General features: G+C 40.4%; 1 protein-coding gene across 1 annotated transcript in view; it reads left to right on the plus strand.

Annotated features, from left to right (window-relative positions):
- LOC132398542 (synapsin-3-like) overlaps positions 1 to 26,570 on the plus strand; it is a 262,286-nt gene that overhangs the window by 96,059 nt on the left and 139,657 nt on the right. The window contains exon 4 of the mRNA XM_059978162.1: positions 25,409 to 25,565. Within this exon, the coding sequence (XP_059834145.1) occupies positions 25,409 to 25,565 (157 nt within the window). The remainder of the gene's footprint in view (positions 1 to 25,408; positions 25,566 to 26,570) is intronic.

Consider the following 26,570-nt stretch of genomic DNA (forward strand, 5'->3'; position numbering starts at 1 on the left):
TCGCTAAGCAACAAGCAGAACTGGCCCGTCCCTCACCTCCGAACCCGCACCCTGACCTTTAGAATCAGGCCTGGCGATTAAATCATCCAAACAAGTCTGGACATGATGAAAGCAAGTAGAGACAAGCAACGTTTGTAGTAGCTATTGAGCAATGTTTAGCACAATATTAAACAAAGATATTTGTGAATTATTAGCCTCCAAAAACAATAATATGTGATACCAGATAAGCACAGCTTCCTGTCCTGCAAATGGCTGACCAGAGGATCTGAGTCTTAGAGCTGTCCTTTGTCTTTGCATTGCTGTCGGATCTCGGCTGCTGTGTGACACGCATCTCTTCCTCCAGTAGGGGCTCAAGAGATTGAAGATGCTGGAATCTGAAACAATCAGCTGGAGGAACTCAGATGGTTACGCGGCAACCGTGAAAGGAAAGGAGCTGTCAAAGTTTCAGTCTGAAATCCCACATCAGTACTGAGAGTTGAGAGGGTAGATAGGTGGATGGAACTAGGAGAGGACAAAATGGGTGTTGGGGGAATCGGGGGTTATGTGATAGTGGACAAATGCAGGAGCATTGGCCAAGTACTGAAAGGATGGTGGAGAGCTGATTGAAGGAGAGTGTTACTTGAAAATGAAATGTTAATTGTTCATTCCATTAGCTTGTAGATTACCCAGACAGAATATAAGATGTTGTACCTTCACTTTGCAATGGGCCTCACCAGCGCAGTGGAGAAGGCTGAGGATGGACAGGTGGCTGTGGAAATTGGAAGGGGATTTGAAATAGCATTTAACTGTGAGGAAAAGACTGAAGGAACAAAACCTTGTATTCTGTTTGGCTTTTCAAATTTTCCAAGTTCATGTAATGCTAACCTCCAATGTGTTTCCAGTAACCCCTCCCCTCCCCCCCCACCAGCAGCTCTGATTCTCCTGCCCTCCCATTTTCCTCCTGGTAACATTCACTTATTACCCACACATTTCAGATCTCAGCTCCCCCGCCCTCCATACATGTTCAATCTTATTCTGGTTCTGCTTCTCCCCTATTGGTTCCCGTTATCAAAGTTCAAAGTACATTTATTATCAAAGTAGGTGTACTATAGGCATCCTTGAGATTCGTCTCCTTACAGGCAGTCACAAAACAAAGAAACCCAAAAGAACCCATTAAAAAAAACTTTCAAATACCCAAATGTGCAGAGAGAGATAAAAGACAAATCATGCAATCAATAAAAGTAAGTGAACAGCATTCGGGACTGAAGTCCAGAAAAGAGAGTCTGTCGACAGACTCGAAGCCACAGCCCCAGATCAGCATAGAGCCAAGTAAATGTCATGGAGGAGTGAGCTGAAATGGCATGTCCCTCCCCTCTGGTCCTGAAACCCTTTACAATCAGATCCCATGCTTAAGTCATCCTAACATTGGGTTCTGTTGCTTCAACACGTTCAGGGGCCTCAACCCCACGGCCTCGATTCAGCCTGTACCCAGTCTTTCCAATTTGGCCCAGCACATAAGTCAATCGATCCTTGGGACTTTCCTTGCTTCCGGCAATTGGCCCGCTGCTCACCTCCGCTGCTTTGCCTCAAATCATCTCCAAGTTTAAAGAAAAGTTCCAGGTTGTTGTTTGCACTGATCGTTTATCAGAAAAAGTGTGATTAACAAAGTACTTAGTTGTTTTCTTTGTTTCATTGGCCACCTGCTAGTAGTCGCTGAGCTTCAGCAGCACCATCTTAAACGGCCTTTCTTACTTATCAGATTCCAGAACTGGTAGCCTTTCTGTTCCTGCTTATTTCCCTTCTAGCTGTCTCCACCTTTACTCTTACCCTCCTTCCATCTTGCTCCATCTGCTTCTCCTTATTTTCTTTTTGTGTGGCTCCACTTGTCATACATTTGCCTGTCTCCCAACTCCAACCTGGCTTGATTTGCCCATTGTTCTTCACCCTTCCTTGGTCCAGTGGCCCCTGTCTCACTACTCTCCCTCTCCACTTTGGTGTTGATGCAGGGTTTTGCCCCAAAATGTCAACAATTCGTTTTCCTCCATGAATGCTACTTGACCTGGAAAGTTCCTTGAGTAGATTGTTTGATTTTTCCGCCAATATTTTTGCGAAGTATACCTACTTGGAGCCTGATCTTCTGTTGTGCCCTGAGATTCCTCAAGTTAAGTTTTAGTGATACATAGTGCAGATGTGCTGTAAATTTGTTTCAAAACCACAAGTATCACTAGATTGCAATGTTCAAAAAACTCTTGAAATTGAAGGGAATTCAGAAATAGAACGGTGAGAGTTGGAATTATGCAGAACTGGCAATGTGCAAGGTGCTTTTTGCTATTTATTTCTTGACTTTCTGCATAAATTTAAAAGTTATAAAAGAGCAGAAATGCAATGTATTTTAGAATGGTGGTTTTTGATGGAACGGATGATAACAGGCGATTCCTGGTAAGCCACCAGATGGGTGTCTTGTTTTCACTTGGACATTGAAATGAAGATCAGATGGAGAGAAATTATTGAGAGCTGTTTCATTTTTTTTTGATCTGCAAAGTGAATGCCATTAATGTCCGCACTTGTCTGCATAGATAATGATAATAGATCAGCCATATCTTTCCACTGAGATGCTTGAGATAAACTCTTCAGTTTTAAGCTTTGAATGGTTGGGATGTCAATCATGTACCCATTTTCTCTTCTGGTTTCAAGATTAGCCTTGATCTCTGGTGGGGATCTTATAGAAACATACAAAGTTTTGAAAGGGGTGGATAAGGTAGAAGTAGGAAAGTTGTTTCCGTTGGTAGGTGAGATTAGAACTAGGGGGCATTGCCTCAAGATTCAGGGTAGAAGGTTAAGGATGGAGATGAGGAGAAACTGTTTTTCCCAGAGAGTGGTGAATCTGTGAAATTTTCTGCCCAGGGAAGCAGTTGAAGCTTCTTTACTAAGTATATTTAAGATACAGTTAGATAGGTTTTTACACAGTAAGGGAATTAAGGGTTATGGGGAAAAGGCAGGTAGATGGAGCTGAGTTTACGGACAGATCAGCCATGATCTTATTGAATGGTGGGGCAGGCTCGATGGGCCAGATGGCCTATTCCTGCTCCTATTTCTTATGTTCTTATGTTCTGTCGTGCAGCTGAGTAACTCCATACCATTTTCGAGTCTGGAACTTTGTGGTGATTACAAAGAAAACGTGGAATTCAGTAGGTTTATGTACCGTAGCATTCCCATTGTCAAGTAAATGACACTGTCAGTTAGCATCATGTATCAATAGTTTTTCTTGATGAGGTGTGGAAAAATGCTGGAGGGGGAACTATGGTTTATGACAATAATTTATGCTAAAAGAGATCTGGAGTCAAACTACATAATGCAACCAACCAAAGAAAATCATCACAGCCAGAGCAAATGTTACACTGCACTTCAAGCAGCCTCTGGACTTTAACAGCATCACAAATACTGTATGTACGTTCCATGGAAATGTATTTCCATTCACATCTGAAAAGAGAGTTGTGCATTACAGCCAACTAAGTACTTTTTAATCAGAGTTGTATTGTAAAGTTCGTGGCAGACAATTTGCAGTTGACACGCTCCCACAAACAAAAACAATATAATAATGACCAGAAAATTAATATAAACAATTTTTATAGGCCAGGACGTCTGGAATCACTTCCCTGAGTTCTACATAACGCCAAGAAATATTGTATGATTCCTTTAGAGGAAAGATGGGGCCTCTAGTATGTTAGTATATCAGAAAAACAGTTGACATGTGTATCATTAATGCAGTAACATCCCAAAATCATATTTGATGTTTAAGCAGAAGATTAAACTCTAAAATTATGTTATTATAATTATTGTATATAACAATTTCCTTATGTAGTAGCTTTCTTGTAGTAAAATGGTGCAACATGTTAACATGGAGCATTGAGTGCCGGGGAACATAATCTTATTGGGGGGGCAATTAAGAACAATCTTGAAGAAGCAGAGACAGGTAAAGAAGCAGGAGATATAAGGATCCCATGGGGACCAATGGTAGAATGATCGAAACTGGGATAATCAGGAGGCCAGAAATGGAGAACCGCAGATATTTGGAAAACTTCCAGAAACCGAAGATGGTAAGGGAGATAGACTGGGGAAAGCTGTAGCAATGGAGTGATTAGAAAACATAGATTTGAAAATTGAGATGTCATTAAACCAGGGATTGATGTAAGAAGTCAGGAAGTGTAGGGTAATGGGTGACTGGAACAGTGATGGTTATGATATGAAAGCAGACGTTTGAATGATCAATTAGAGGACGAGGATGTTGATGGCAAATGTGATAGAATAGTTAAAGCAGCAGTAAAAGGACATGAATTAGAACTTCAGTAGCAAATGTGTTGAAATCGGGTGGAGTTGGTCAATGTTCCAGAGGTGAAAATAGCCCTTGTTGGTTGACATGCGGTCTGAGAACATCAAGTATCACCAAGTTACCCAGAGTGCAGTTCAGTTGCAGACTGTTGTGGGGAAAGACAGAATCTGTGGAGATACAAAAAATAACGTTCAGCTGGAGAAGATTTCAGCTGGTCTAGGAGTGAGCAATGTATCTCACTACTTAATAAGTGTGAGGAGTTGAGAAGGCTGCTGGTGAAGCAGAGCTGGGTGCTGTTGTATCTAGAAAACCTTCTGCTGTGTTTTCAGTGGTGTAAGGAAGCAAGAGCTGGACAAGGGAAAGTGTCTGAGGTGACCAACATCAACAGTGGAACAGAGAAGCCAATGGTCTTCCACTTGGTTATTGCAGTGGAGATGAGGGTCACGCCAGGGGAGAAACCAAATGAAGGACTGTGATAGAACATGAAACATTATAGCACAGAACTGGCCCGTAGGCCCATGATATGGTGCTGAACATTAAAAACCTATCTAAGCTCATCCCTCCTGCTTATGCAATGTCCATATTCTTCCATTCTTTATACATTCATGTAAGATCCACTTAAATGCCTCTTGTATTTGTCTCCACTACCACCCCTGGCAACACTTTCCAGGCAATTCCCACTCTATGTAAAACGAAAACTTAGACCTGCATGTTTCCTTTGAACTTGCACCCATCACCACAAGTGCATGCCCTCTACAGTATATTAAACATTTTATTCTGGGAAAAGGAAACCTGCCTTTTATAATTTTATAAACTTCTATCACGTTTTCTCTCTCAGTTTTTGCTGCTCCAGGGAAAATATCCCAAGTTTGTCCAACCGCTCCTTACAGCACATTCCATCTAAATCAGGCAGCATCTAGAACAATCTCTTCTTCACCCTCTCTAAATCCTTCTTGTAACGGGGTGACTAGAGTTGGATGCTTTTCTTCAGATATGCCATAACTAGAATTCTATCAACTTCCTGCCTCTTGAACTAATTGCCTTGACTAATAAAGACAAACAAGTCACACACTTTTTTCTCACCACCCTATCAACTTGTGCAGCTACTTTCTGGGAGCTAGACTTAGACCCCAAGATCTCTGCATATCAACATTGTTAAGGGCATTTCCTTTAACAGTGTACTGTCCCTTTATATTTGATCTCCCAAAGTGCAGCACCTCACTTTTGGCTGGATTAAATTCCATCTGCCATTCCTTTGACATTTCTTCACTAAGCTACATCCTGCTTTATCCTTTGGCAATCTTCAATGTCATCTACAACACCAGCCATTTTGGTATTATCTGTAAATGTACTAATCCAACCCTTGGATTTTTATTCAGGTCATTTATGTATGTATCACAAGCTGCAGAGATCCTTGTATGGATCTCTAGAGAACACCACTAGTCATGTTCTTCCAGCCAGAAGAAGTCCCACTACCCTCTGTTTTCTATAGATATCCAATTCAGAATCCTAATGGCTAATACACTGTGGATACCATTTTCTTGAAAAGCTTATCATGCCTTACTAAAATCCATGTAGACAGCAGCAATCACTCTGCCTTCATCAATCACCTCCTCAAAAAAAAACTCTAACTCAATCAACTAATAGTTTTAATAGCGTCCAGGTCTTAAATAGCAGCCAGATTTATAATGAACAGATGGATCGCTGTCGAAATGTCATACTAAATGGGAAGCTAAAAGCCAGCAGTGGGAAGGGCTATTGTTGGTGACAGAGGGAGGTTATTTTCCCCAGGGCAGCCACTGAAGGTGATGGGATTGGGAAGAGCAAAAGTGATGTAGGGAGAAAGTGATACTAGATAGTAATTGCAGGAGACTTTATGATAGATTGGCCAGTGAGATGGCAAAGTTAAGAGGGCTAATAGAATATGATGAGTTTATGTGGCTGGAGGTTGAGGTCCAATAGGAGATCTTTGAACAGAGGCAAGAGGTGCATGAGGAGTTGAGAAAAATATTAGAATATAAGAAAGAGGAGCAGGAAAAAACCATTTTGTTCCTTGAATTTCCTTTGCTCTTCAAAGAGAATGTGGGATATAATCACACAGGAAAAGAAGTAGCTCGATACAGTGCCCCAGGAAGTGAGACAGCGAAGACAACATAATGAGATTGCTACAAGTTATATCAGAAGATGTGATTAAGCTTTTTAATAATTCCTTGAATTTCTAATATTATCTCTCCAAGTTCTATTTACATGTACTTTTATGAACAATATTCATACAGGACAGTATTAACTGATAATTTTACTTAAAGGACTTAACCACAATGTTATCTGGCACATTTTTGTCCTTGATGTATTTTCTGTTTAGGATTTATGTAGTTTGAAGCTACAACATTGTTTTGAATGAATTGTATCAATTTAGTCTTGTAATTAATTCCATGGCATGATTATCTCCATAGGACCCAAGTGAATTGTAATCCAGTAGACACAGTCATATTCATTTTTCTATAAATATCCTTAAGTATTAAATAGAGAAAGCATCCAAAAGATAAGGGCTGTATTTGAAACCTTAAATGATAATCTGTAAGCCAGACAATTCAATCTTATTGAATAAAGTTTCCATGAAATCATAACTGCGGCAAAACAAAGAGACTAATTGGTTCATTGCCTCTATGACAGTGGTAGGATTCCAGCCAACTCCAGCCAGACCAACCCTACTTTCCTGAGCGGTCTTAGTGTACTTTGTTATATAGAATTTCACATCTAATTTGCTTTAACGTTATGTATCTTTTTAATGTTTGTTACTGTGCCCAACTCTGGCTTCATAAAAATAAAAAGGAGAATAGAACTCTGGAGAAAATACAAATGAATGCAATATTGGTATTGAACTGAAACTACTACTGTGGGGGAAAAGTTCAACATATTGGAGTCTTTAGAAAATAAAGGAGAGTTATCGGTGAAAGAACTTCTTTTGTGATGGTGTTAGGTTTGCAGACCATGAAGTTCTAGACTCAAATAAAGATCTTAAGCTTTATTTGATATAGATAGTTTGGATACCTTCACTAATGGGAAGTTATACTGCATTCACCTTCTCTTCAAAGGGTAGATCATTTCCCTGTTTATTCACCATGACAAGTTCATCTGCCAATACCCACTATTGGAGTGGTGGGTCTCCCCTCCTTACCAAGAAGGAGATAACTTCAGCTAACAAAGTAGTTTAAACAAATTTATATTTAGTGATACATGTTTAAATCTGGACAAAATTCTTAAAACACATTTTAAAACTCACAGATGTTTTCTATCTTTTAAAAGATTTCCAAATTACAAATGATTTCTAAAATCATAAATGATTTCTAATACACAGTTGCAGATCTTATAAACTAGAAAGAAATACTAATGAGTTGTGGGCTAACAAATCATCTGTTGCTGAACTTGAAGGCAGAGGAATGGATTTTAGTCACCTCAGCTTTCCGTTATTCTCCTTGATATTACTTGATCATTTCTAACAAGCCTAACTGCTCTCTAACTTAAACTGTTTTCCTGCCACTTAGGTAACTTCACACACATATGATATTTTTTCAGATACCATTTCATACAAACAGTCTAAAAGCTTCTGGGGACAGAGTTCCTAGATACCCACAATTAATACTGTGAAGTTAATTCTTTGAGTATATGAATCTACCAACTTGTCAGGATGCTGGAGCAGGGATCCAATTGCAGACCTAGTACTGTGCATCACAGTGATACTAATTGAGAAACAAATCCCAAGGTGCAAACAAAGTTGGCATCAAAGTTCAGGCAGAGATCAAAACATCCAGAGAAATCCAAAAACCAGAATTGGGAAAAAGGCAAAGTCGATATTCAGAAGGACTGAGTACAGATACAAATGCTGGAAAGGCTCAGGAAAACTCACAGGCACAATCTGGCAACAAACAGGTGAAAACACAGGACTGAAATACACTGAGCAATAAACAGAGAGGCAGATGATAGGTGGAGCACAATGAGACAGAAGTGGCAGCAAAACAGGTAATAATGAGAAACGGGTAAGAGGTGGAGTACTCAGTAATACAGAGACCAACTAGAGCAGGAGCGGGGCAGGAGCACATGGGCATGAAAACAAATAAGAGCACATGGTAAAACAAAACCACAGACTGACGGCTAGGGAGAAAACACACAAAAAGATAAAGTTCAACTGGAGGTACTGACACAACTATTAATAGATTTGATGTGCTAATTGCTAGTATCAATTTGGTCTGTAATCTTCCTTGAACTAAATAATTTAGGCAGTGTTGTCTAGTTTGAAACAGGTCAATTAGCAAAACCCCATTATCTTACACTGCAGCTGGCCCTGTGCAGTCTGTTTACTACAGACAGGGCTGTTTGTTTGCAAAATTGTTATTTAAATTCAGATTGATCATTACTTACCATTTACATTAAGAACTGAAGATTGGCTCCTGTTTATGACTAGAAGCTAAATAAAAAATATTGGTTGGAAGTTTAACTTATTCAAGAACAAGTCTTTGATATCCACAAATGTTAACTGCTATGTTAGAAAGCTGAGCTTGGCAAAAAAAGGCCCATGACTCTGGATAGTAAATATCCATCACATTTTAAAGTTTTAAATGGCTTGCATAATGTGGTCTGCAGAAGTTGGCAAAGGGAATTATCACATGCTCATATATTTAGCACAAATGGAAATCACAGAGCTATATCTAAGTGCGTGTACTGATGAGATGTCATCCAAGTATCCATTCCCACAATTCTTGACATTCTTTCCTACCTGTGGCAGGGAAAGATGGTGCATTTTCACAGGAAGTAGTGGCTATTCATGATGTTATACATGCAGAGATTACAGCAGCATCATTGGTGCTGCATCTGGTGACAGGTCTAAAAGGACTTATACAAACAGAAAATTGTAAAAATCTGGCATTCACAAAAAATTACATATGTCAAACACACTGCCCTGACCATAAAACTCTGGTGCCTCTGCCAAATGACTTTAAGTGTCCTTTTGCCTCATAATAAAAATGAATTCTGGCCTTTCCCCAACTACTGATTTTATTCTAACGGTCACTAGCTCCATTTTTCCCCTCATTCCCTCCTTTCTTAAATAGCAATGGTAAATTGCTCTCTCCCAGTTTGCCAGTACTATCTTATCCCCCATCATATTTCTGGGTGCTGACTTCCAAATTCTCCCAATCCTCGCACTTACAACTTTTCTTAATTACTTCTTTTAATCCAATACTGTCTTTTGTCAGCCCCAGACAGTATTTTAATTTCTTAAGCAAATATAAATTTGATGGGAATTATAAACTATTTTATTAAATGCTTGGGATTGTTTGCCTACCAGCAAATCCTTTCACCTAAGTTACCTTCTAGTAGAATCATTCCCTCAGCACCAGTGTAACAGGTTCAATCCTGACCCCAGATGCTGTTGGTGGTGAGTTTGCACCTTCTACCTATGATAGCGTGGGTTTCCTTCCACGTGCCAAGGACATGCAAGTTGATACTTTGCCATTGATAAATGCCCCTCATGTTTGTGGAATTTGAGGTTTGGTGGGATATGGGATTAGAGTAATTTTAGTGCAAATGGGTTGTTGACAGTCAGTGTGCACTCAATGGGCCAAGGGCATGTTTCTGTGGTGTATGTCTCCGTGACGATACTAATTAACTTCACTTCTTTTACTTACATAATTGGCTTAATTTAAGTTTAAGTCTCCATTTTCCTCTAAATGTTGATCCTCTTGAATGGAGTATGAAATTCTATCATATTGTGATTTATTTTTGGTTGATGATTTGAATGAGATTATTAACTAATCCTGTTTCGTTGCACAAGCTAAAATCCTAAAATAATAATTCTTAGTTGGTTTCATAATATATTGCTCCATATTATTGTCCAGACTGCATTTATTCCTCAGAATAAAATGGAACTGAAAATGCTAGAAATACTCAGCAAGGCAGGCAGTATCTGTGGAGAGAGAAATAGACTTATTCTTCTTGTTATCAGGATTATTTTGTTATATTCTGATGATTATTTTGTGTGATTCAACTGAAATGCATTTTACCAAAACAGAAATGCACATTATTTGATTTTTGTTGAGATTTATGTTCCAGTAAAACACAATCCAGTATGAAATGCAGCTCAAGCTCCCATCACCCACAAATTGACTTACACTTAACCAGCTTGGTTTTCCTAGGCTTAGGAAATATGATTTCCACATGGAGATGGGAGCAGCTGACTCCAGCAGATTTCCCAGTCTGAGACTGGAGCTGGAGTGTATTTCCCAGGCCCTCATGCAAATCTTTTTCAATGTTAGTTAATACCCACCTCTGCATATTCCTAATATACTTCCCTGTAGTCTTTATGGTTCCCCTTCCTTCCTAATCACTCATTGACTCTCCACTCCTCATTAACTTGAGATCATCTTTAGTTTCTGGTCCTTAGCTTTCTGTCTCACCTCCATTCTGTCAAGCTCATTATCTGCCTGCCAGTTGGAAACAGAGGAATAAAACTAGAATTTCGCTGCATTCTCCCCCATACTGTGGCACCTCCAACGCCCATACCATTCCCATCTACCCAGTCCTGGTACTGACATATTACACGTTATTGTCTCTCCTGAGTACTGCTGAGAACTGTATGTCAGGAACAGTGAAGATGGGGTTGCGCTGGTTAACAGTAATGGTACACATATTTGCTTTAAGAGATGACGTGATGTAAAATTGTTGGGTGGGGTTTGGCAACAAGAAGGAGTGCCAATATGACTTTTGGAATGGAGCATAGTCATTTCACTTAGAAGACAAAGCATTTCACAAATTAGGGCATGAGTACACATAAGTCTCCACAGTAACCACCAGAGAGTTTTGCGCTAAACCCTGATGTTCTTCATGGAAGGCTTGCATTGAACAATGGTTGCTTTGTTATTTTACACTCATTTACTCAGATGTCTCCCAGATTAGGATATTCTTCCTCTGAGCACATATTTTCTGAAATATGTTGACTTTAGCGTGTGTCTACTTGACATTTCTCAGGGCTGAAGATATTCCTCACAACCCTGGTGCAATAGAGACAAAACAATCCACAAAAAGAGCATTTGATAATAACTGTACAGAGATAGTTCTTAGATAAGAACCAACTCACTTGGGTTAGGACATTGATGAGCTCTCCTTATCCCCCAGACTGAAAACATTAATTGTATAACTGAATTTGAACTGAATAAAAGATCATATTTCCTGTGGTAGACCCTGTCAAATGCAGCTGGAGGAGTGTTCCAGCCTTTTCGCACTTCCTTGATCCACACACAACTGCTGTTAAGTTACTGGTATACTCCATCCTTCTAATTTGGAACATACTGTTTTCAGACTCTAGCTCATGGACTTGCAGACTTTCTGAATGTATGCTGTTTTTTAAAAAAATTCTGATCTGCCTGCTCTCTGTATATCTATCTCATGAGTTTCATCAAAATAAGACAACTGAAACATATGCCTGGAGCTTTTGCATGCAGGGTAGTACAACTGATAATCTTGCACGGATTAAAGATGAGAATTAAGGGAGTAGTAAATGGAGCACTTGTTTTGAGTGCAATAAATCTCAGAAGAATAAACTAAAACTGAGGTCTTCCTCAAAGTTAGATGAGAGCAAATTTATCACATGTTCTCATACAATGAGGAAGTTCATACCTTCTGTGAATTTTATTGAAAATACTTAGTTTTCATTTACTCTGAGTATTACGATGGGCATGGGTGGAGATTCAATGCCCAAACACAATTATTAGTCTTGAGAGATTGGGGTCAAGGATTGTGGCGGTATGTTTGTAGAATTGGACCAGGGTTTGGTTGGAATAGCGTACACATATAAATCTGGAAGGAGATTAAGCACTTTAGCAAATGGGGTTAGAGAATGTAACAATGTGTTTGCTGTATACTCTTTTCCCAGTTTATGACTATGATCTTTATAAAAAAGTGATAAGCTTGCCCTGTTCATGCTACACCCTAAAGGAAAGAATGCTGATGTATTGAACTAACTGTTGAACAAACGTTTTTATCAGTTTTAATAACCAGCATATTTCATGGTGTTGCAGAACTTCTTTGAAGCACATTTAGAGCATGCAGGTAAACCAAAATTCTTCAGGCACATTTATTTGTCAGAGGAGGGTGAGAGTCTTTCTTTGAACTATGTCTTGCATGTTAGCTCTTTTTCCTTAAATGAAAGATTTTGAAAATGTAGAGAAAAGAATGTGGACAAACTGATGTTCCTATCATGCTGTAACCTTTGCTAAACAGAAATAAAGAGAGTTATGGCGAATGCTTGGTGCTGGTTATTGGTTGTTAAAATTCTGCTTTAAATCATCCTTCTTACATACTGCCATGAATTATTTCTGTAAATGCCAAAGGCAACATGCAAGTTATGTAATTGCTGAACGTGGGTCACCACAGTGTCCTGAAGGTGTAAACCTGGATGGTGGACTGTCAGGACCACTACAGTTTTGGAAGAGTAGATCTGCTCCTCCTAACTCTGTGAGAGCTTACCTGGTATCTGGGCACTTTCCAACAGGCATTAGGCCACAGTCTACACTTGCGAGAGGCCCAAGGGCTTCGCTTAGATAACCGCCCAGTATCAGTATGCATAGTGGGTTCGGCTGTTTACCATCTGCTACATGAGGCAGTATAACATAAAGTGTGATTTTCAAAGCTTTATCACAAGATGCAGATAAATGTCAGAGATATAACCAGAAAACTCTCAATGATTCAGTGGTATTTTTAGTGCTCCAAAGGGTTCTTTGGAAGTCCAGAATGAGGCATAAAACCTGCTCCTCATAGCCACTTTATTCAGTGTACAAGAATGAAGAATGAACAAAGAGCTGAAAGAACAAAGAAAAGACAAGGAACAAGAGGTTGTGGTTAATAAGTTTCAGTGACAATAATTCACCTATAAAGTATCCAAGTTCAAGTGGTGTGACAACTGCTACAGAAAATCTAAGAAGCTTCTAGAAAAATGCAGAAGCAATGGTACTATAATTACTGAAACATTCACTGAGCAATTAATTACATGCATATAGGTCACTATATAAATATGCAAGCAAGCATAGGAAAGTTAAACTACAAGAAAATAACAACTCTACACCCTAATCCAACAGTGGGGTATAAATACTGTAGATCAATCTTTTTCCTGAACCTCACACGCTGCACTTGTGTTCTCTATTGATCTACAATGGGGTTTGCCTGTATTGCTTGAATCAATTTTATCATATGCAATAGACATTAGGTTTCATTACATCTGACATAATGTGTCACATGAATAAAATCATAAATCACTCACTTCCAAACAAGAGCAGCCCAGATAAAGCTGGATGGTTCTTAATGTAGTCTTCAATTTGAATTTGAATTGGCTTCAGGTTAGCAGTAAGGTCCTTTGCTCTCCATACATCTTGTCTTGTTGTCCAGGCACCATCACCATTCCACTACTCTAATAAGGCTGGTAGGGACCTAAACCCCATGATTAAATGTATTGCTTTGTGTTTATCACTCTTCATTCATTAATTTTCAAAAACACCAATGACATTTACTGAGCATGCAGTATGACTGTCTCTATCAATGTTGCCTCAACTTCTCATATGATTACACTTGAGAATATCTATGCAACTTTACAATTGGGACTCCTTGCTAAATGTAAAATGTAAACAACAGTAAATGTAAAATGAATAATTGTACAATCTAAAAATATCGAAGCTGGAGAATAGAAACTGAAATTTTGAAGGTCCAATGTAAATTATACCAAGAATTTAACATTAATAATAAGAGCAGAATGAGCTTATTTGGTTCCTGAAGCCCGTTCCACTATTCAACAAGATCTTCCAACTCTTTGGACATCATTTTTCTCCCGATCCCCATGTTCCTTGATTCCCTTAAAATTCAGAAATCTTTTGATTCTTCATTTGAACTTGATTGATGGCTCAGGTGATGCTGCTCTCTAAGGATGAGAATTTCAAAGGTTAGTAACTCTCAGTAAGAAGAAATTAGTCATCATTTCAGTCCAAAGTGGCTTGTTCCTTACTTTAAGACTGTGGTCCTTATTTCTGGGCTCCTTTGCCAGGAGCAACATTGTTACTGCATCTGGTCTGCCAAAATGCCTACAAGTTTTAAACTTTTCAGTGAGGTAACCTATTGTTCTTCTGACTTTGATGAAGTAGAGATATAATCTACTCAATCTCTTCTCATATGACAGACCCAGCAGTCTACGAACCGGTCTATTGACTCTTTGTTGTACAACCTCTATTGCAATGTCTGTCTTTTTCTTAGGAAAGAAGATCAAAATTGCATGCAATTTGGTCTTATTAGAGCTCCATATAATTGTGATAAGACATCTTTATTTTTGTACATAAGACATCTGATAATACAGGCCAATTTACCATTCGGCTTCGTATCTGTCTCCTGTATCGCACATTTGCCTTTATTTCCTATGATTCAGGACAGGTTGGGCTTATTCATTGGTCTCACAAGGCAACATGCCTCAGTCGCACCATGCCATTGCAACCCTGTAGAAATGAATGACCCATCCCCATTGTTTCCTAGTTGTGAGGCCAAAGGTGAGGTGACAAATCCTCCTTCTTGCTCTTGACAAAGTATATTCTTCTTACATAGATGTCATGCAGATCTGTGTAAGAACACAGATCTCTTTACATTCATGACAGTGTGGCTAAGCACGGCTCAAACACCATCTATAAATTTCTCAATGATACCACTGTTACTGGTAGAATCTTAGATGGCAGCGAAGAAGTTTATGGGAGTGATATAGATCAGCTAGTTGAGAGGTGTTGCCGCCAACAACCTCACACTTAACCTCAGCAAGACCAAGGAACTGATTGTGGACATTGGCAAGGGGAAATCGGAAGGACACATTGAGGGGTGAGCAACTTCAAGTTCCTGAAATTTCAGAGGATCTATCCTGGGTCCAACACATTGATGCAATCATGAAGAAGGCATGTCAGCAGCTTTAATTCATTAGGAGTTTGAGGAGATTTGGTATGCTACCAACGACCTGTACAAATACAGATGCATAGTGAAGAGCATTCTGACTAATTAAATCACAGTCTGGTATGAAGCATCCATTACAGAGGATCACACTATGCTGTAGAGAGTTGTAGACTCAGCCAGTTCAATCATGGGCACAGCCCTTCCCACCACTGAGAACATCAACAAGAGACAAAACCTCAAGAAGGCGGTGTTCCTCATTAAGAATCATCTAGGACTTACGTCCTTTGTGCTTCTACCACTGGGGATCAGATACAGGAGCCAGATAACCCACACTCAATGATTCAGAAACAACTTATTTCCTTCCACCATGAGATTTCCAAATGGTACATGAATACTACATAATTATTCCTTTTCACACATTATTTCATCTTTATAATTGATAGATTTTTATATCCTTACACGGTTCTGCTACCACAGAACAACAAATTTCGTGTCATATGTCAGTGATAATCAATCTGGTTCTGATTCTTCTTGCTTAAGGGGATTAGGTTTTGAAAGCAACTTTCTTGGCCCCAGGATTGCTCCTCACAGCCAATGAAGATTGGTTTGAAGTAAAGATCATTCAACCACTGCAGGCAGTACTCAGATTAAAGGCAAAACACCCAAAATATTGAAGGACCTTTCAGCAGTCCTGATGAAGAGTCTTGGCCTGAAATGTCGAATGTTTACTCATTTCCAATGCCTGACCTGCTGAGTTCCTCCAGCATCTTGTGTATTTTGCCTTAGATTTCTAGCATCTGCAGATTTTCTCATATTGGTGAATCTTGTAGCCAGATTATCTGATTGATTGATATTGATTTGAGGGGCAAATATTGACTGGACATGTGGAAAGGAGGTGCCGAGATTATTCAGATTCAATGATTAGCATTTGATAATTGCTAGCTACAGCATGTTCAACCATAAGAATGTAAGAAATAGGAGCAGGAGTAGGCCATCTGGCTGATCTGGCCATGGACTCATCTCCACCTACCTGCTATTTCACCTTAACCCTTAATTCCCCATCTATGCAAAAATCTATCCACCCTTGTCTTAAATATATTTACTAAGGTAGCCTCCATTGCTTCATTGGGCAGAGAATTCCACAGATTCACCACTCTCTGGGAAAAGCAGTTCTTCCTCATCTCCGTCCTAAATCTACTCCCGTGAATCTTGAGGCTATGTCCCCTAGTTCTCGTCTCACCTACCAGTGGAAACAACTTTCCTGCCTCTATCTTATCTGTCTCTTTCATAATTTTATATTTTTCTAAAAGATCACCTTTCATTCTTCTGAGTTCCAGCGAGTATAGTCTCAGTCGACTCAATCTCTCCTCATAGTTTAACCCCCTCATCTCTGGAAACCTGGTGAAGCTCCTCTCCAAAGCCAGTATATCCTTCCTTAAACAGGGAGATCAGAACTGCATGCAGTACTCCAGGTGCGGCTTCACCAGCAACCTGTACAGTTGCAATACAACCTCCCTGCTCTTAAATTCAATCCCTCCAGCAACAAAGGCCAGATTCCATTTGCCTTCTTGATAGCTTGCTGCACCTGCAAACCAATCTTTTGTGATTCATGCACAAGCACTCCCAAGTCCCTCTGCACAGCAGCATGTTGCAATTTTTTCGAAGTGGATGACCGGAAACTCCATCTGCCAGATGCTTGCCCACTCACTTACCGTAACTATATCTCTCTGCAGACTCCTCAGATCTTCTGCACAATTTGCTTTTCCACTCAATTTAGCATAATCAGCAAACTTCGATACAGTGCACTTGGTCCCCTCTTCCAAATTGTTAATGTATATCGTGAACAGCTGTGGGCCCAGCACCAATCCCTGTGGCACACCTCTTACCACTGATTGCAAACCAGACTAACACCTATGTATCCGACTCGCTGCTTTCTGTTAGTTAACCAACCTCTATCAATGCTAATACATCACGCCCAACTCTATGCGTCCTTATCTTATGGATAAGTCTTTTATGCAGCACCTTATCCAATGCCTTCTGGCAGTTCTAGTAAACAAAGTCCATCTGTTCCCCTTTATCCACTGCGCTCATTATATCCTCAAAGAACTCCAATAAGTTCACTCCATGCAGTGAGATGATTCAGTCCACTTATCAATTTTACCTATTGCAAGGCTTATTTATCCAAGATAGCATGCTCTTTCATGTTAGTCTCGACACTTCCACTATAGTACTCAAATCAAAATGTATTTGGCTTCCTGCCTTTTGCTGCAGTGCTTGTTTTCCTAGATTGTAGAAATATCTCTCCTAGCATGACAAAGGAGTTATTCATGTATGAATACATTTAATTTCTAAACACGTGGAAATTACTCACCACGAGCTACTGGCTTGGCCTGAGATCCATCAAATTTCATCACTTAGTAGTGGTTGTAATTGTGGGTTTGCGTCATACTTGAAAGAAATCTGGGAAATGTTTACATCTGATTTAAAAAGTATAGTTCCACAGTTGAAATCTCTTTATTTGAGATATTAGCATACTTTTGTTTCAGAGGTCAGAGATATCTGAACCAGAAAACAACCCTAACTTTTAACATTAATAGTTGCTTGCCATTTAATTTCCTTGCATTTTGGATGTTTTCAAATTGTGTGGTGTTATGCTTTGTAACTCCAAAATGTGAAACTAATTGAAAGCAAAAACAAGGAGCTAGGAATGCATGTCATATTTTTATTTTTTACATTTTTACGTTTTTTACTACACACACGTATGATGTGGTGGCGTGACAACGTATGCCATTCACATACTTTTACATAAAACGCATTATGAGTTATTTAAATGAACAAGAATGTTTAATCAAACAATGTATTTACAATATTACCCAAATATCATTGAAACATTAGACACACATGTAGAAACTCACTTCTTTACCCCACTTTGGGAGAAAAGTGAAGGGCATAAAAAGGATGCAGAAGAGATTTAGAACATAGAACATAATACCTTCGGCCCATGATGTTGTGCTGAACTTTAGCCAATTCTAAGATCAATCTAAACCTTCTATCCCCCATAGCCCTCCATTTTTCTTTCATTCATGTGTCTTTATAAGAATCTCTTAAATGTCCCAAACCCACACTGTCCTGGGGAGAAAATGCAAACTCCTTTCAGGCAGTGGCAGCTGTAACGTTGGGGTTGAATTTCTGCCACTGCCTGTCTCCTGTCTCACTTTGCTGGTCTGACTTTGGGTGCATGTGAGGGAGAACCTGGATTTCATAGACCGTGCTTTGTAGGGTTCTGAGCTTGCCTAAGATCATCTTGACACTGGAATAAATAGAACTTTAAAAAATGAATTCAGCATATGGTAGGTTAGGGTTAGGTTTGGTTAGATCTTCTGTGGGGAACCTTGAGTGTCTATCCATCAGGCTGCTTGCTGCACATGAATTTACACGATTCACTTCTGGTCCCTCAGCTGCACATAGCTGATGAGATTATATCCTCAGCCCCACATTGTGTTCTACCCGAGGTAACCTTTCACCCCTTTGCTTACCTTGAGCTGTATCTCTGTCTTAAAAATATTCATTCAAAGATTCAGCTTCCACTGCCCTTGGAGGAAGTGGAAAGACTCACAGTTTGAGAACAAAAAATAATGCTTCAGCCCTGTCTTAAATGAGCTTTGTTGCTAAGCAATGACCACTCCCCCCACCCCCCTTTCTTTCAGGACCCCTGGCGAGTATTGTTGGTACTAGAAAGCTTTGGGTAAACCTGAAGATTTCTTAGTTGTGATCATAAATCGAGGGGGTTTCTACTGATGGTGAGATTGTGCTGGGTAATAGGACCAGAAGGTGTGCAGCTTCAGGCCAAATGCAGCAAGACCGGGACAATATTCCCTCTAAGGTGTGCGCATCTGTGTGCACAAACATCTTTTGCTTCTAGCGCACAAAAGAACTTAAACTGCTCACAAAAGGTTGTCACCCTCTACCTCGCTGGCATGTTAGCTATATTTCATGATCATACATAATCACATTTCCTTTTCTGATTTCTGATGTGGACAGTGTTGACAATGTGGAGTTTGCGATGATTTGTCTGCAGATTTTAGGACTGGCTTATTAATATTATTTTTATTGAAGAAATTACTCAGTGCTCACATGTTGTTGTCACTGGGCAAAAAAATCACAGAGGCCAAGGTTTTTGCGCACACTGGTCATTAGAAATGAGAGGGAACATTGGGCCTGAACATCATCAAGCTCCGGGTTGATTAGTGCCAAATAACATTCATGCCACACAAATGCCAGGCAATGACAATATCCAAAAAGAGAAAATTCAGCTATTACTCCCTGACATTCAAAGGTATTTCCATCATTGAAATCACCACACTCAATATCCTGGGGTTACCAGTAACCAGCAACAGAACTGGAGTAGCTCTACACACAGTGTTTCTATCAGAGCAGGTCAGAGGGTAGGAGTCCTGTGGCAAGCAACTCACCCCTTAGCTCCCTGTTAGGAATCTCTGTTATTCATTAGGTATGTAAATAATTATGATAAGAATGTACATGGTGCAATTAGCATGTTTGTTGATTATACTTAAATTAGCAGGTCTTGTTGATAATGAAGCAGATTTCAGTGAATTGCAAAGAGACCTTGATCAGTTAAGGGGATAGGCTGAAGAACGGCAAATGGATTTCAATTCAGATAAGTGTGAGTTGATGCATTTTGATCATTCAAACCTGGGTAGGACTTGTACAGTGAATGGCAGGTCACTGATGAGACTTTGGCTGAACCGGATTTGATCAGGGACCTCAAGGTAAAGGAACCATTAGGAGGTAGTGACCATAATATGATATGTTTTAACCTACAATTTGAGAAGGAGAAGGGAAAATTGGATGTGTCAGTATTACAGTTGAACAAAGGGAGCTATGGAGCTATGAGGGAGGAGCTGGCCAAAGTTCAATGGACCAATACCCTAGCAGGGAAGACAGTGGAACAAAAATGGCAGGCATTTCTGGGAAAAATGCAGAAGGTGCAGGATCGGTTCATTCCAAAGAGGAAGAAAGATCCTAAAGGGAGTAAGGGGCAGCCGTGGCTGACGAGGGAAGTAAAGGGCAGTATAAAAATAAAAGAGGAGAAGTATAACATAGCAAAGATGAGTGGGAAACCGGAGGACTGGGAAGCTTTTAAAGAGCAACAGAAGATAACTAAAAAGGCAATACGCCAAGAAAAAATGAGGTACGAAGGTAAACTAGCCAAGAATATAAAGGAGGATAGTAAAAGCTTCTTTAGGTATGTGAATAGCAAAAAAATAATTAAGACCAAAATTGGGCCATTGAAGACAGAAATGGGTGAATTTATTATGGGGAACAAGGAAATGGCAGATGAGTTGAACAGGTACTTTGGATCTGTCTTCACTAGGGAAGACACAAACAATCTCCCAGATATAATAGTGGCCAAAGGAACTAGGGTAAAGGATGAACTGAAGGAAATTTATATTAGGCAAGAAACAGTGTTGATTAGACTGTTGAGTCTGAAAGCTGATAAGTCCCCGGGACCTGATGGTCTGCATCCCAGGGTACTTAAAGAGGTGGCTCTAGAAATCGTGGACGCATTAGTAATCATTTTCCAATGTTCTATAGATTCAGGAACAGTTCCTGCTGATTGGAGGGTGGCTAATGTTGTCCCACTTTTCAAGAAAGGAGGGAGAGAGAAAACAGGGAATAATAGACCTGTTAGCCTGATGTCAGTGGTGGGAAAGATGCTGGAGTCAATTATAAAAGAGGAAATTATGATACATTTGGATAGCAGTAGAAGGATCAGTCCAAGTCAGAATGGATTTATAAAGGGAAAATCATGCTTGACTAATCTTCTGGAGGTTTTTGAGGATGTAACTATGAAAATGGACAAGGGAGATCCAGTGGATGTAGTGTACCTGGACTTCCAGAAAGCTTTTGATAAAGTCCCACATAGGAGATTAGTGGGCAAAATTAGAGCACATGGTATTGTGGGCAGAGTACTGACATAGATTGAAAATTGGCTGGCTGACAGGAAACAAAGAATAGTGATTAACGGGCCCCTTTCGGAATGGCAGTCTGTGACCAGTGGGGTACCGCAAGGTTCGGTGCTGGGACCGCAGCTGTTTACAATATACATTAATAATTTAGATGAAGGGATTAAAAGCAACAATAGCAAATTTGCTGATGACCCAGAGCTGGGTGGCAGTGTGAAATGTCAGGAGGATGTTATGAGAGTGCAGGGTGACTTGGACAGGTTGGGTGAGTGGGCAAATGTATGGCAGATGCAGTTTAATGTGGATAAATGTGAGGTTATTCACTTTGGTGGCAGGAACAGGAAGGCAGATTACTATCTAAATGGAGTCAAGTTAGGAAAAGGGGCAGTACAACGAGATCTAGGTGTTCTTGTACATCAGTCAATGAAAGCAAGCATGCAGGTACAGCAGGCAGTGAAGAGAGCTAATGGCATGTTGGCTTTTATAACAAGAGGAATTGAGCATAGGAGTAAAGAGGTCCTTCTGCAGCTGTACGGGGCCCTGGTGAGACCCCACCTGGAGTATTGTGTGCAGTTTTGGTCTCCAAATTTGAGGAAGGACATTCTTGCTATTGAGGGAGTGCAGCGTAGGTTCACAGGGTTAATTCCCGGAATGGCGGGACTGTCATATGTTGAAAGATTGGAGCGACTGGGGTTGTATATACTGGAATTTAGAAGGATGAGAGGGGATCTGATTGAAACATATAAGATTATTAAGGAATTAGACACACTGGAGGCAGGAAGCATGTTCCCGCTGATGGGTGAGTTCAGAACTAGAGGCCACAGTTTAAGTATAAGGGATAGGCCATTTAGAACAGAGATGCAGAAAAACTTTTTCACCCAGAGAGTGGTGGATATGTGGAATGCTCTGCCCCAGAAGGCAGTGGAGGCCAAGTCTCTGGATGCATTCAAGAGAGAGTTAGATAGGGCTCTTATAGATAGTAGGGTCAAGGGATATGGGGAGAGGGCAGGAATGGGGTACTGATTGTGTATGATCAGCCATGATCACATTGAACGGTGGTGCTGGCTAGAAGGGCCAAATGGCCTATTCCTGCACCTACTGTCTATTGTCTATTGTCTATTGAAAGTGGCTCCGCAAGAAGACAGGATTGTGAAGAAGGCATTTAGGGTGCTGGACTTCATTCGTCTGTGTTTAGGAATAGACAGGTTATGTCACAGTAAGACAAGTCATTAAAGAGGCCACAATTTGAGTATTGTGTACAGTTCTGGTCTACTTTTTAAGGGTGCAGAAGAGATTATATTCCCTCCACCTCCCCTCTTCTTCTATTCCCAACTCTGGTCTCTCACCTTTTCTCACCTGCCTATCACCTCCCCCTGGGTCTGCCACTCCTTTCCTTCCTCAGATAGTCCACTCTCCTCTCCTCTCAGATTTCGTCTTCTCCAGCCCTTTATCTTTCCGATTCTCCTGGCTTCACCTGTCACCTTCTACTGTGTCATCCTTCCCGTCCCCCCACCTTTTTATTCTGGCGTCCTCCCCCTTCCTTTTCAGTCCTGAAGAAAGGTCTTGTCCCAAAAGGTCCACTGCTTATTCATTTCCGTAAATGCTGCCTGACCTGCTGAGTTCCTCCAGCATTTTGTGTGTGTTGCTTTGGATTTCCAGCATCTGCAGATTTTCTCGTGTTTTAGACATCCCATCAAAGATACATGAGGGTGCTTCCTGGACTAGAGGCTCTGAGTTATAAGGAGAGATCGGCCATGTTGAAGCTAGAGGAATGAGAGGTGACCATATAGAAGTTGATAAAATCCTGATGAGTATGGACGTTGGACATTCTTAGTACTTTCCCCAGGGATGGGATGTCCGAAACTAGAAGATGCATATACAAGATAAGAGGGGAGAGATTTAAAAGAGAAAAGGCCATGGCTAAAAACTACCTTGCTGTGAAAGAGCACATCCTTTTTCACCTTGACATGAAAAGTCTTTCTTGTTGTGTTTGTGAACAACCATCGAGATCTGTTTATGGCCTAATGTAGCATGTATTGTCCCATATCAGCATATGTATTTTTTCCTGTTCTGTGTGTGGTAATAGCTTTGTAGATCAAACTGCTTTAGAGCAACACATGACCTCGCACCAGGGTATGGAGTATTTATTTGAGTGTAATTTTTGCAGCAAAAATGGTGTATAAGATGATCAGAGGCATTGATCGTGTGGATAGTCAGAGGCTTTTTTCCAGGTCTGAAATGGTTGCCACAAGAGGACACAGGTTTAAGGTGCTGGGAAGTAGGTACAGAGGAGATGTCAGGGGTAAGTTTTTTACACAGAGAGTGGTGAGTGTGTGGAATGGGCTGCCGGCAACGGTGGTGGAGGCAGATACGATAAGGTCTTTTAAGCGACTTTTAGTTAGGTACATGGAACTTAAAAAACTAAAGGGCTATGGGTAAGCCTAGTAATTTCTAAGATAGGGACATATTTGGCACAACTTTGTGGGCTGAAGGGCCTGTATTGTGCTGTAGGTTTTCTATGTTTCTAGATCTGAGCAGCAACTACTTTACATAGAGAATAGAAAGTACCTAGAATGAGCTGCCGGAAGATCTGCTGAGACTGAGTTGGGTACAATTGCAACTTTTAAGAGGGTATTGGATAGGTACATGGGAGGGAGAGACTTGGAGAGTTATGAGTCGAACACAGGCATTTGAGATTTGCATGGAGTATGCTGTGGTTGGCATTTGAGCCAAAGTGCTTGTTACGTACTCTGCAGCTAAATGGATTGTTCTTGTGTAGAGCTGGCAAAGATTCAATAGCCTCCTTCCTTGTTGAAACCTCTATGTGATTCATGTTTGTAAATGTGCAGCAAAACACAGCACTCGCGCTTGCCAATGTCCACAGAAAAGGAAGCAAGTAGTGAAAATCCCAATGGGGGAATACTGTTTCAATTACCATCCCAGTAGAACTGTTGACTGTATGGAGAAAGGGCTGGGATGTCCCAGTTTGGAATCTCTTCCACATTCCAAGCTGTATCTCTGGAACTGTCCTTTCTGGCCCAGGCATTCTGGGAACATTGCATTTGTTTGCAGTTTTCCACTCGCATTCCCATCCACTCTGCCCCTTCGTGTCCATCTATGAGTTGAATCTGTATTTCTGTGTGGCAATGTGTACTGAATATCAGTACCTGGGTAGCCTTAGACAACACCTCTGGTCTGGATTTCCTGTGCAGGCACCAAGTCAAATTCTTATGTTTCAGGGCTGCCTTGCTTTCTGCATCATTGAAGCATACTTGATATTCATGAATGTTGCCAACATTGTAATAATCAGTTTTACATATGACATAATATCTGGGGAGGCTCAGCATATTCGAAGCATAATGGGCGACAGTCCGCCTTAAGCAGTATTCATTGCAGGCCATTGAGCTGACGGAATCAAATTTGGTCTATTTATTGGACATGACAGCTCCATCCTATTAATTATAATTGCCTGCCATTTCTCCACTTCCTTTCTTTTTAGAAATGCCTTTGCTTGTCATATAGAAGTGTGACTTTCAAACAATTTTAATCATCCATCTACACATTCCCTGCACCAAAACCCTGGGAGACAGTACTTGTCACCACTTACTACTCTCAAAATGCCCCATTATTTAAAAAAAATGCCTCTGCCAACTTGCTCTGAACCTGCTTCTTGTTTGTACTCTTGTTTCAGTTGCTTGGGCTGAACCTTGGCAGTGCCTCTTGAATTCCAATGGTGTGTAACAGTACATGACCAGGAGATAATTGATGGCACTTATCCAGCACAGGGTTTGGAGTAGTCCGGTGTAATACTTATGATCCACAATGTTACCTGAGCCTTAACATTGCTGCTTTCCTTGACTTTTTGTGGAGACATGACATTTCCTTTTAAAATACTCTGAGATTCATTCCTTCACTTCTAATTAACTCTCTTCCTTTTTAAAAAAAGGAATTAGTTTGTCCTCTTTTTTTCTGGGTATACTATGTTGAAGTTAGCTAGGTGGATTGAATTTGATTTCAGAAAAAGCAATATATGACTTGTTTGGCCCAATTAACAATGAACTAATTTGTATCCTTTTTTAAATATTCAGTAGTAGAAGTCTGTTTATTAATTTCACTGATTCAGTTTTTTGCTGTGATGCTCTTGCAGGTCATTCAAACCAGACTTTGTTCTCATTCGTCAGCACGCGTACAATATGGCCCAAGGTGAGGACTTTCGTAACCTTATCATCGGCTTGCAGTATGGTAGAGTGCCTGCGCTTAATTCCCTCCAGTCCATCTACAACTTCTGTAACAAGCCCTGGATGGTGAGTTTGATTGCTTGTGTCTTGTGTTGTGGTATTTCGGTCTTTAGTGGAAGCCATATGAAAGCATTCTAGATCATCTTCTGTTAGGTCAACCTCATTGACTTTGGGCTCTTGGTTCAAGTTGCTTTGTTCTGGTAAGTTAAGCACGGGTGACTGATTTCTACTGCACACCACGGCCTGGCTTATATCTTGCACTGAAGCCAGAAAGGAGACTGCTGTGAAAGTGAAAGGCAGCCTATGGTCAACAGCATCTTATTCCCACACTGCTTCTCAGAGAGATAGCAGAAAGTAGATCGAGACTCTACAAAGCAGAAGATAGTGTGTTATGTTTCTGGACCAATCACCTAGAGGAGTGGACATTTGGCCCAAATCCACTTTGAATCCCACCATGGCAGCTGGGTAACTTAAATTCAATTAAATATATACATAGTAAATATAATTCCTGGAACAATAACCATGAAATGTGGTCGATGTTTAAGGATCTCTCGCAGGATGTTAGGGATAAATTTGTCCCGGTGAGGAAGATAAAGAATGGTAGGGTGAAGGAACCATGGGTGACAAGTGAAGTGGAAAATCTAGTCAGGTGGAAGAATCAGAATCAGACTTTAATCGCCAAGTACCTGTACACATACAAGGAATTTACTTCCGGCAGATGTTGTCTCTCTGCTCATAACAATAATAATGATAAATATAAATGAAAATATAGATTATAGATTATAGGCAGCATACATGAGGTTTAGGAAGCAAGGATCAGATGGGTCTATTGAGGAATATAGGGTAGCAAGAAAGGAGCTTAAGAAGGGGCTGAGAAGAGCAAGAAGGGGGCATGAGAAGGCCTTGGTGAGTGGGGTAAAGGAAAACCCCAAGGCCGCCTTCAATTATGTGGAACAAAAGGATGACAGGAGTGAAGGTAGGACCGATTAGAGATAAAACTGGGACAATGTGCCTGGAGGCTGTGGAAGTGAGCGAGGTCCTCAATGAATACTTCTCTTTGGTATTCACCAC

This window comes from Hypanus sabinus, chromosome 8, assembly GCF_030144855.1.
Source record: "Hypanus sabinus isolate sHypSab1 chromosome 8, sHypSab1.hap1, whole genome shotgun sequence".
Lineage (NCBI taxonomy): Eukaryota > Metazoa > Chordata > Chondrichthyes > Myliobatiformes > Dasyatidae > Hypanus > Hypanus sabinus.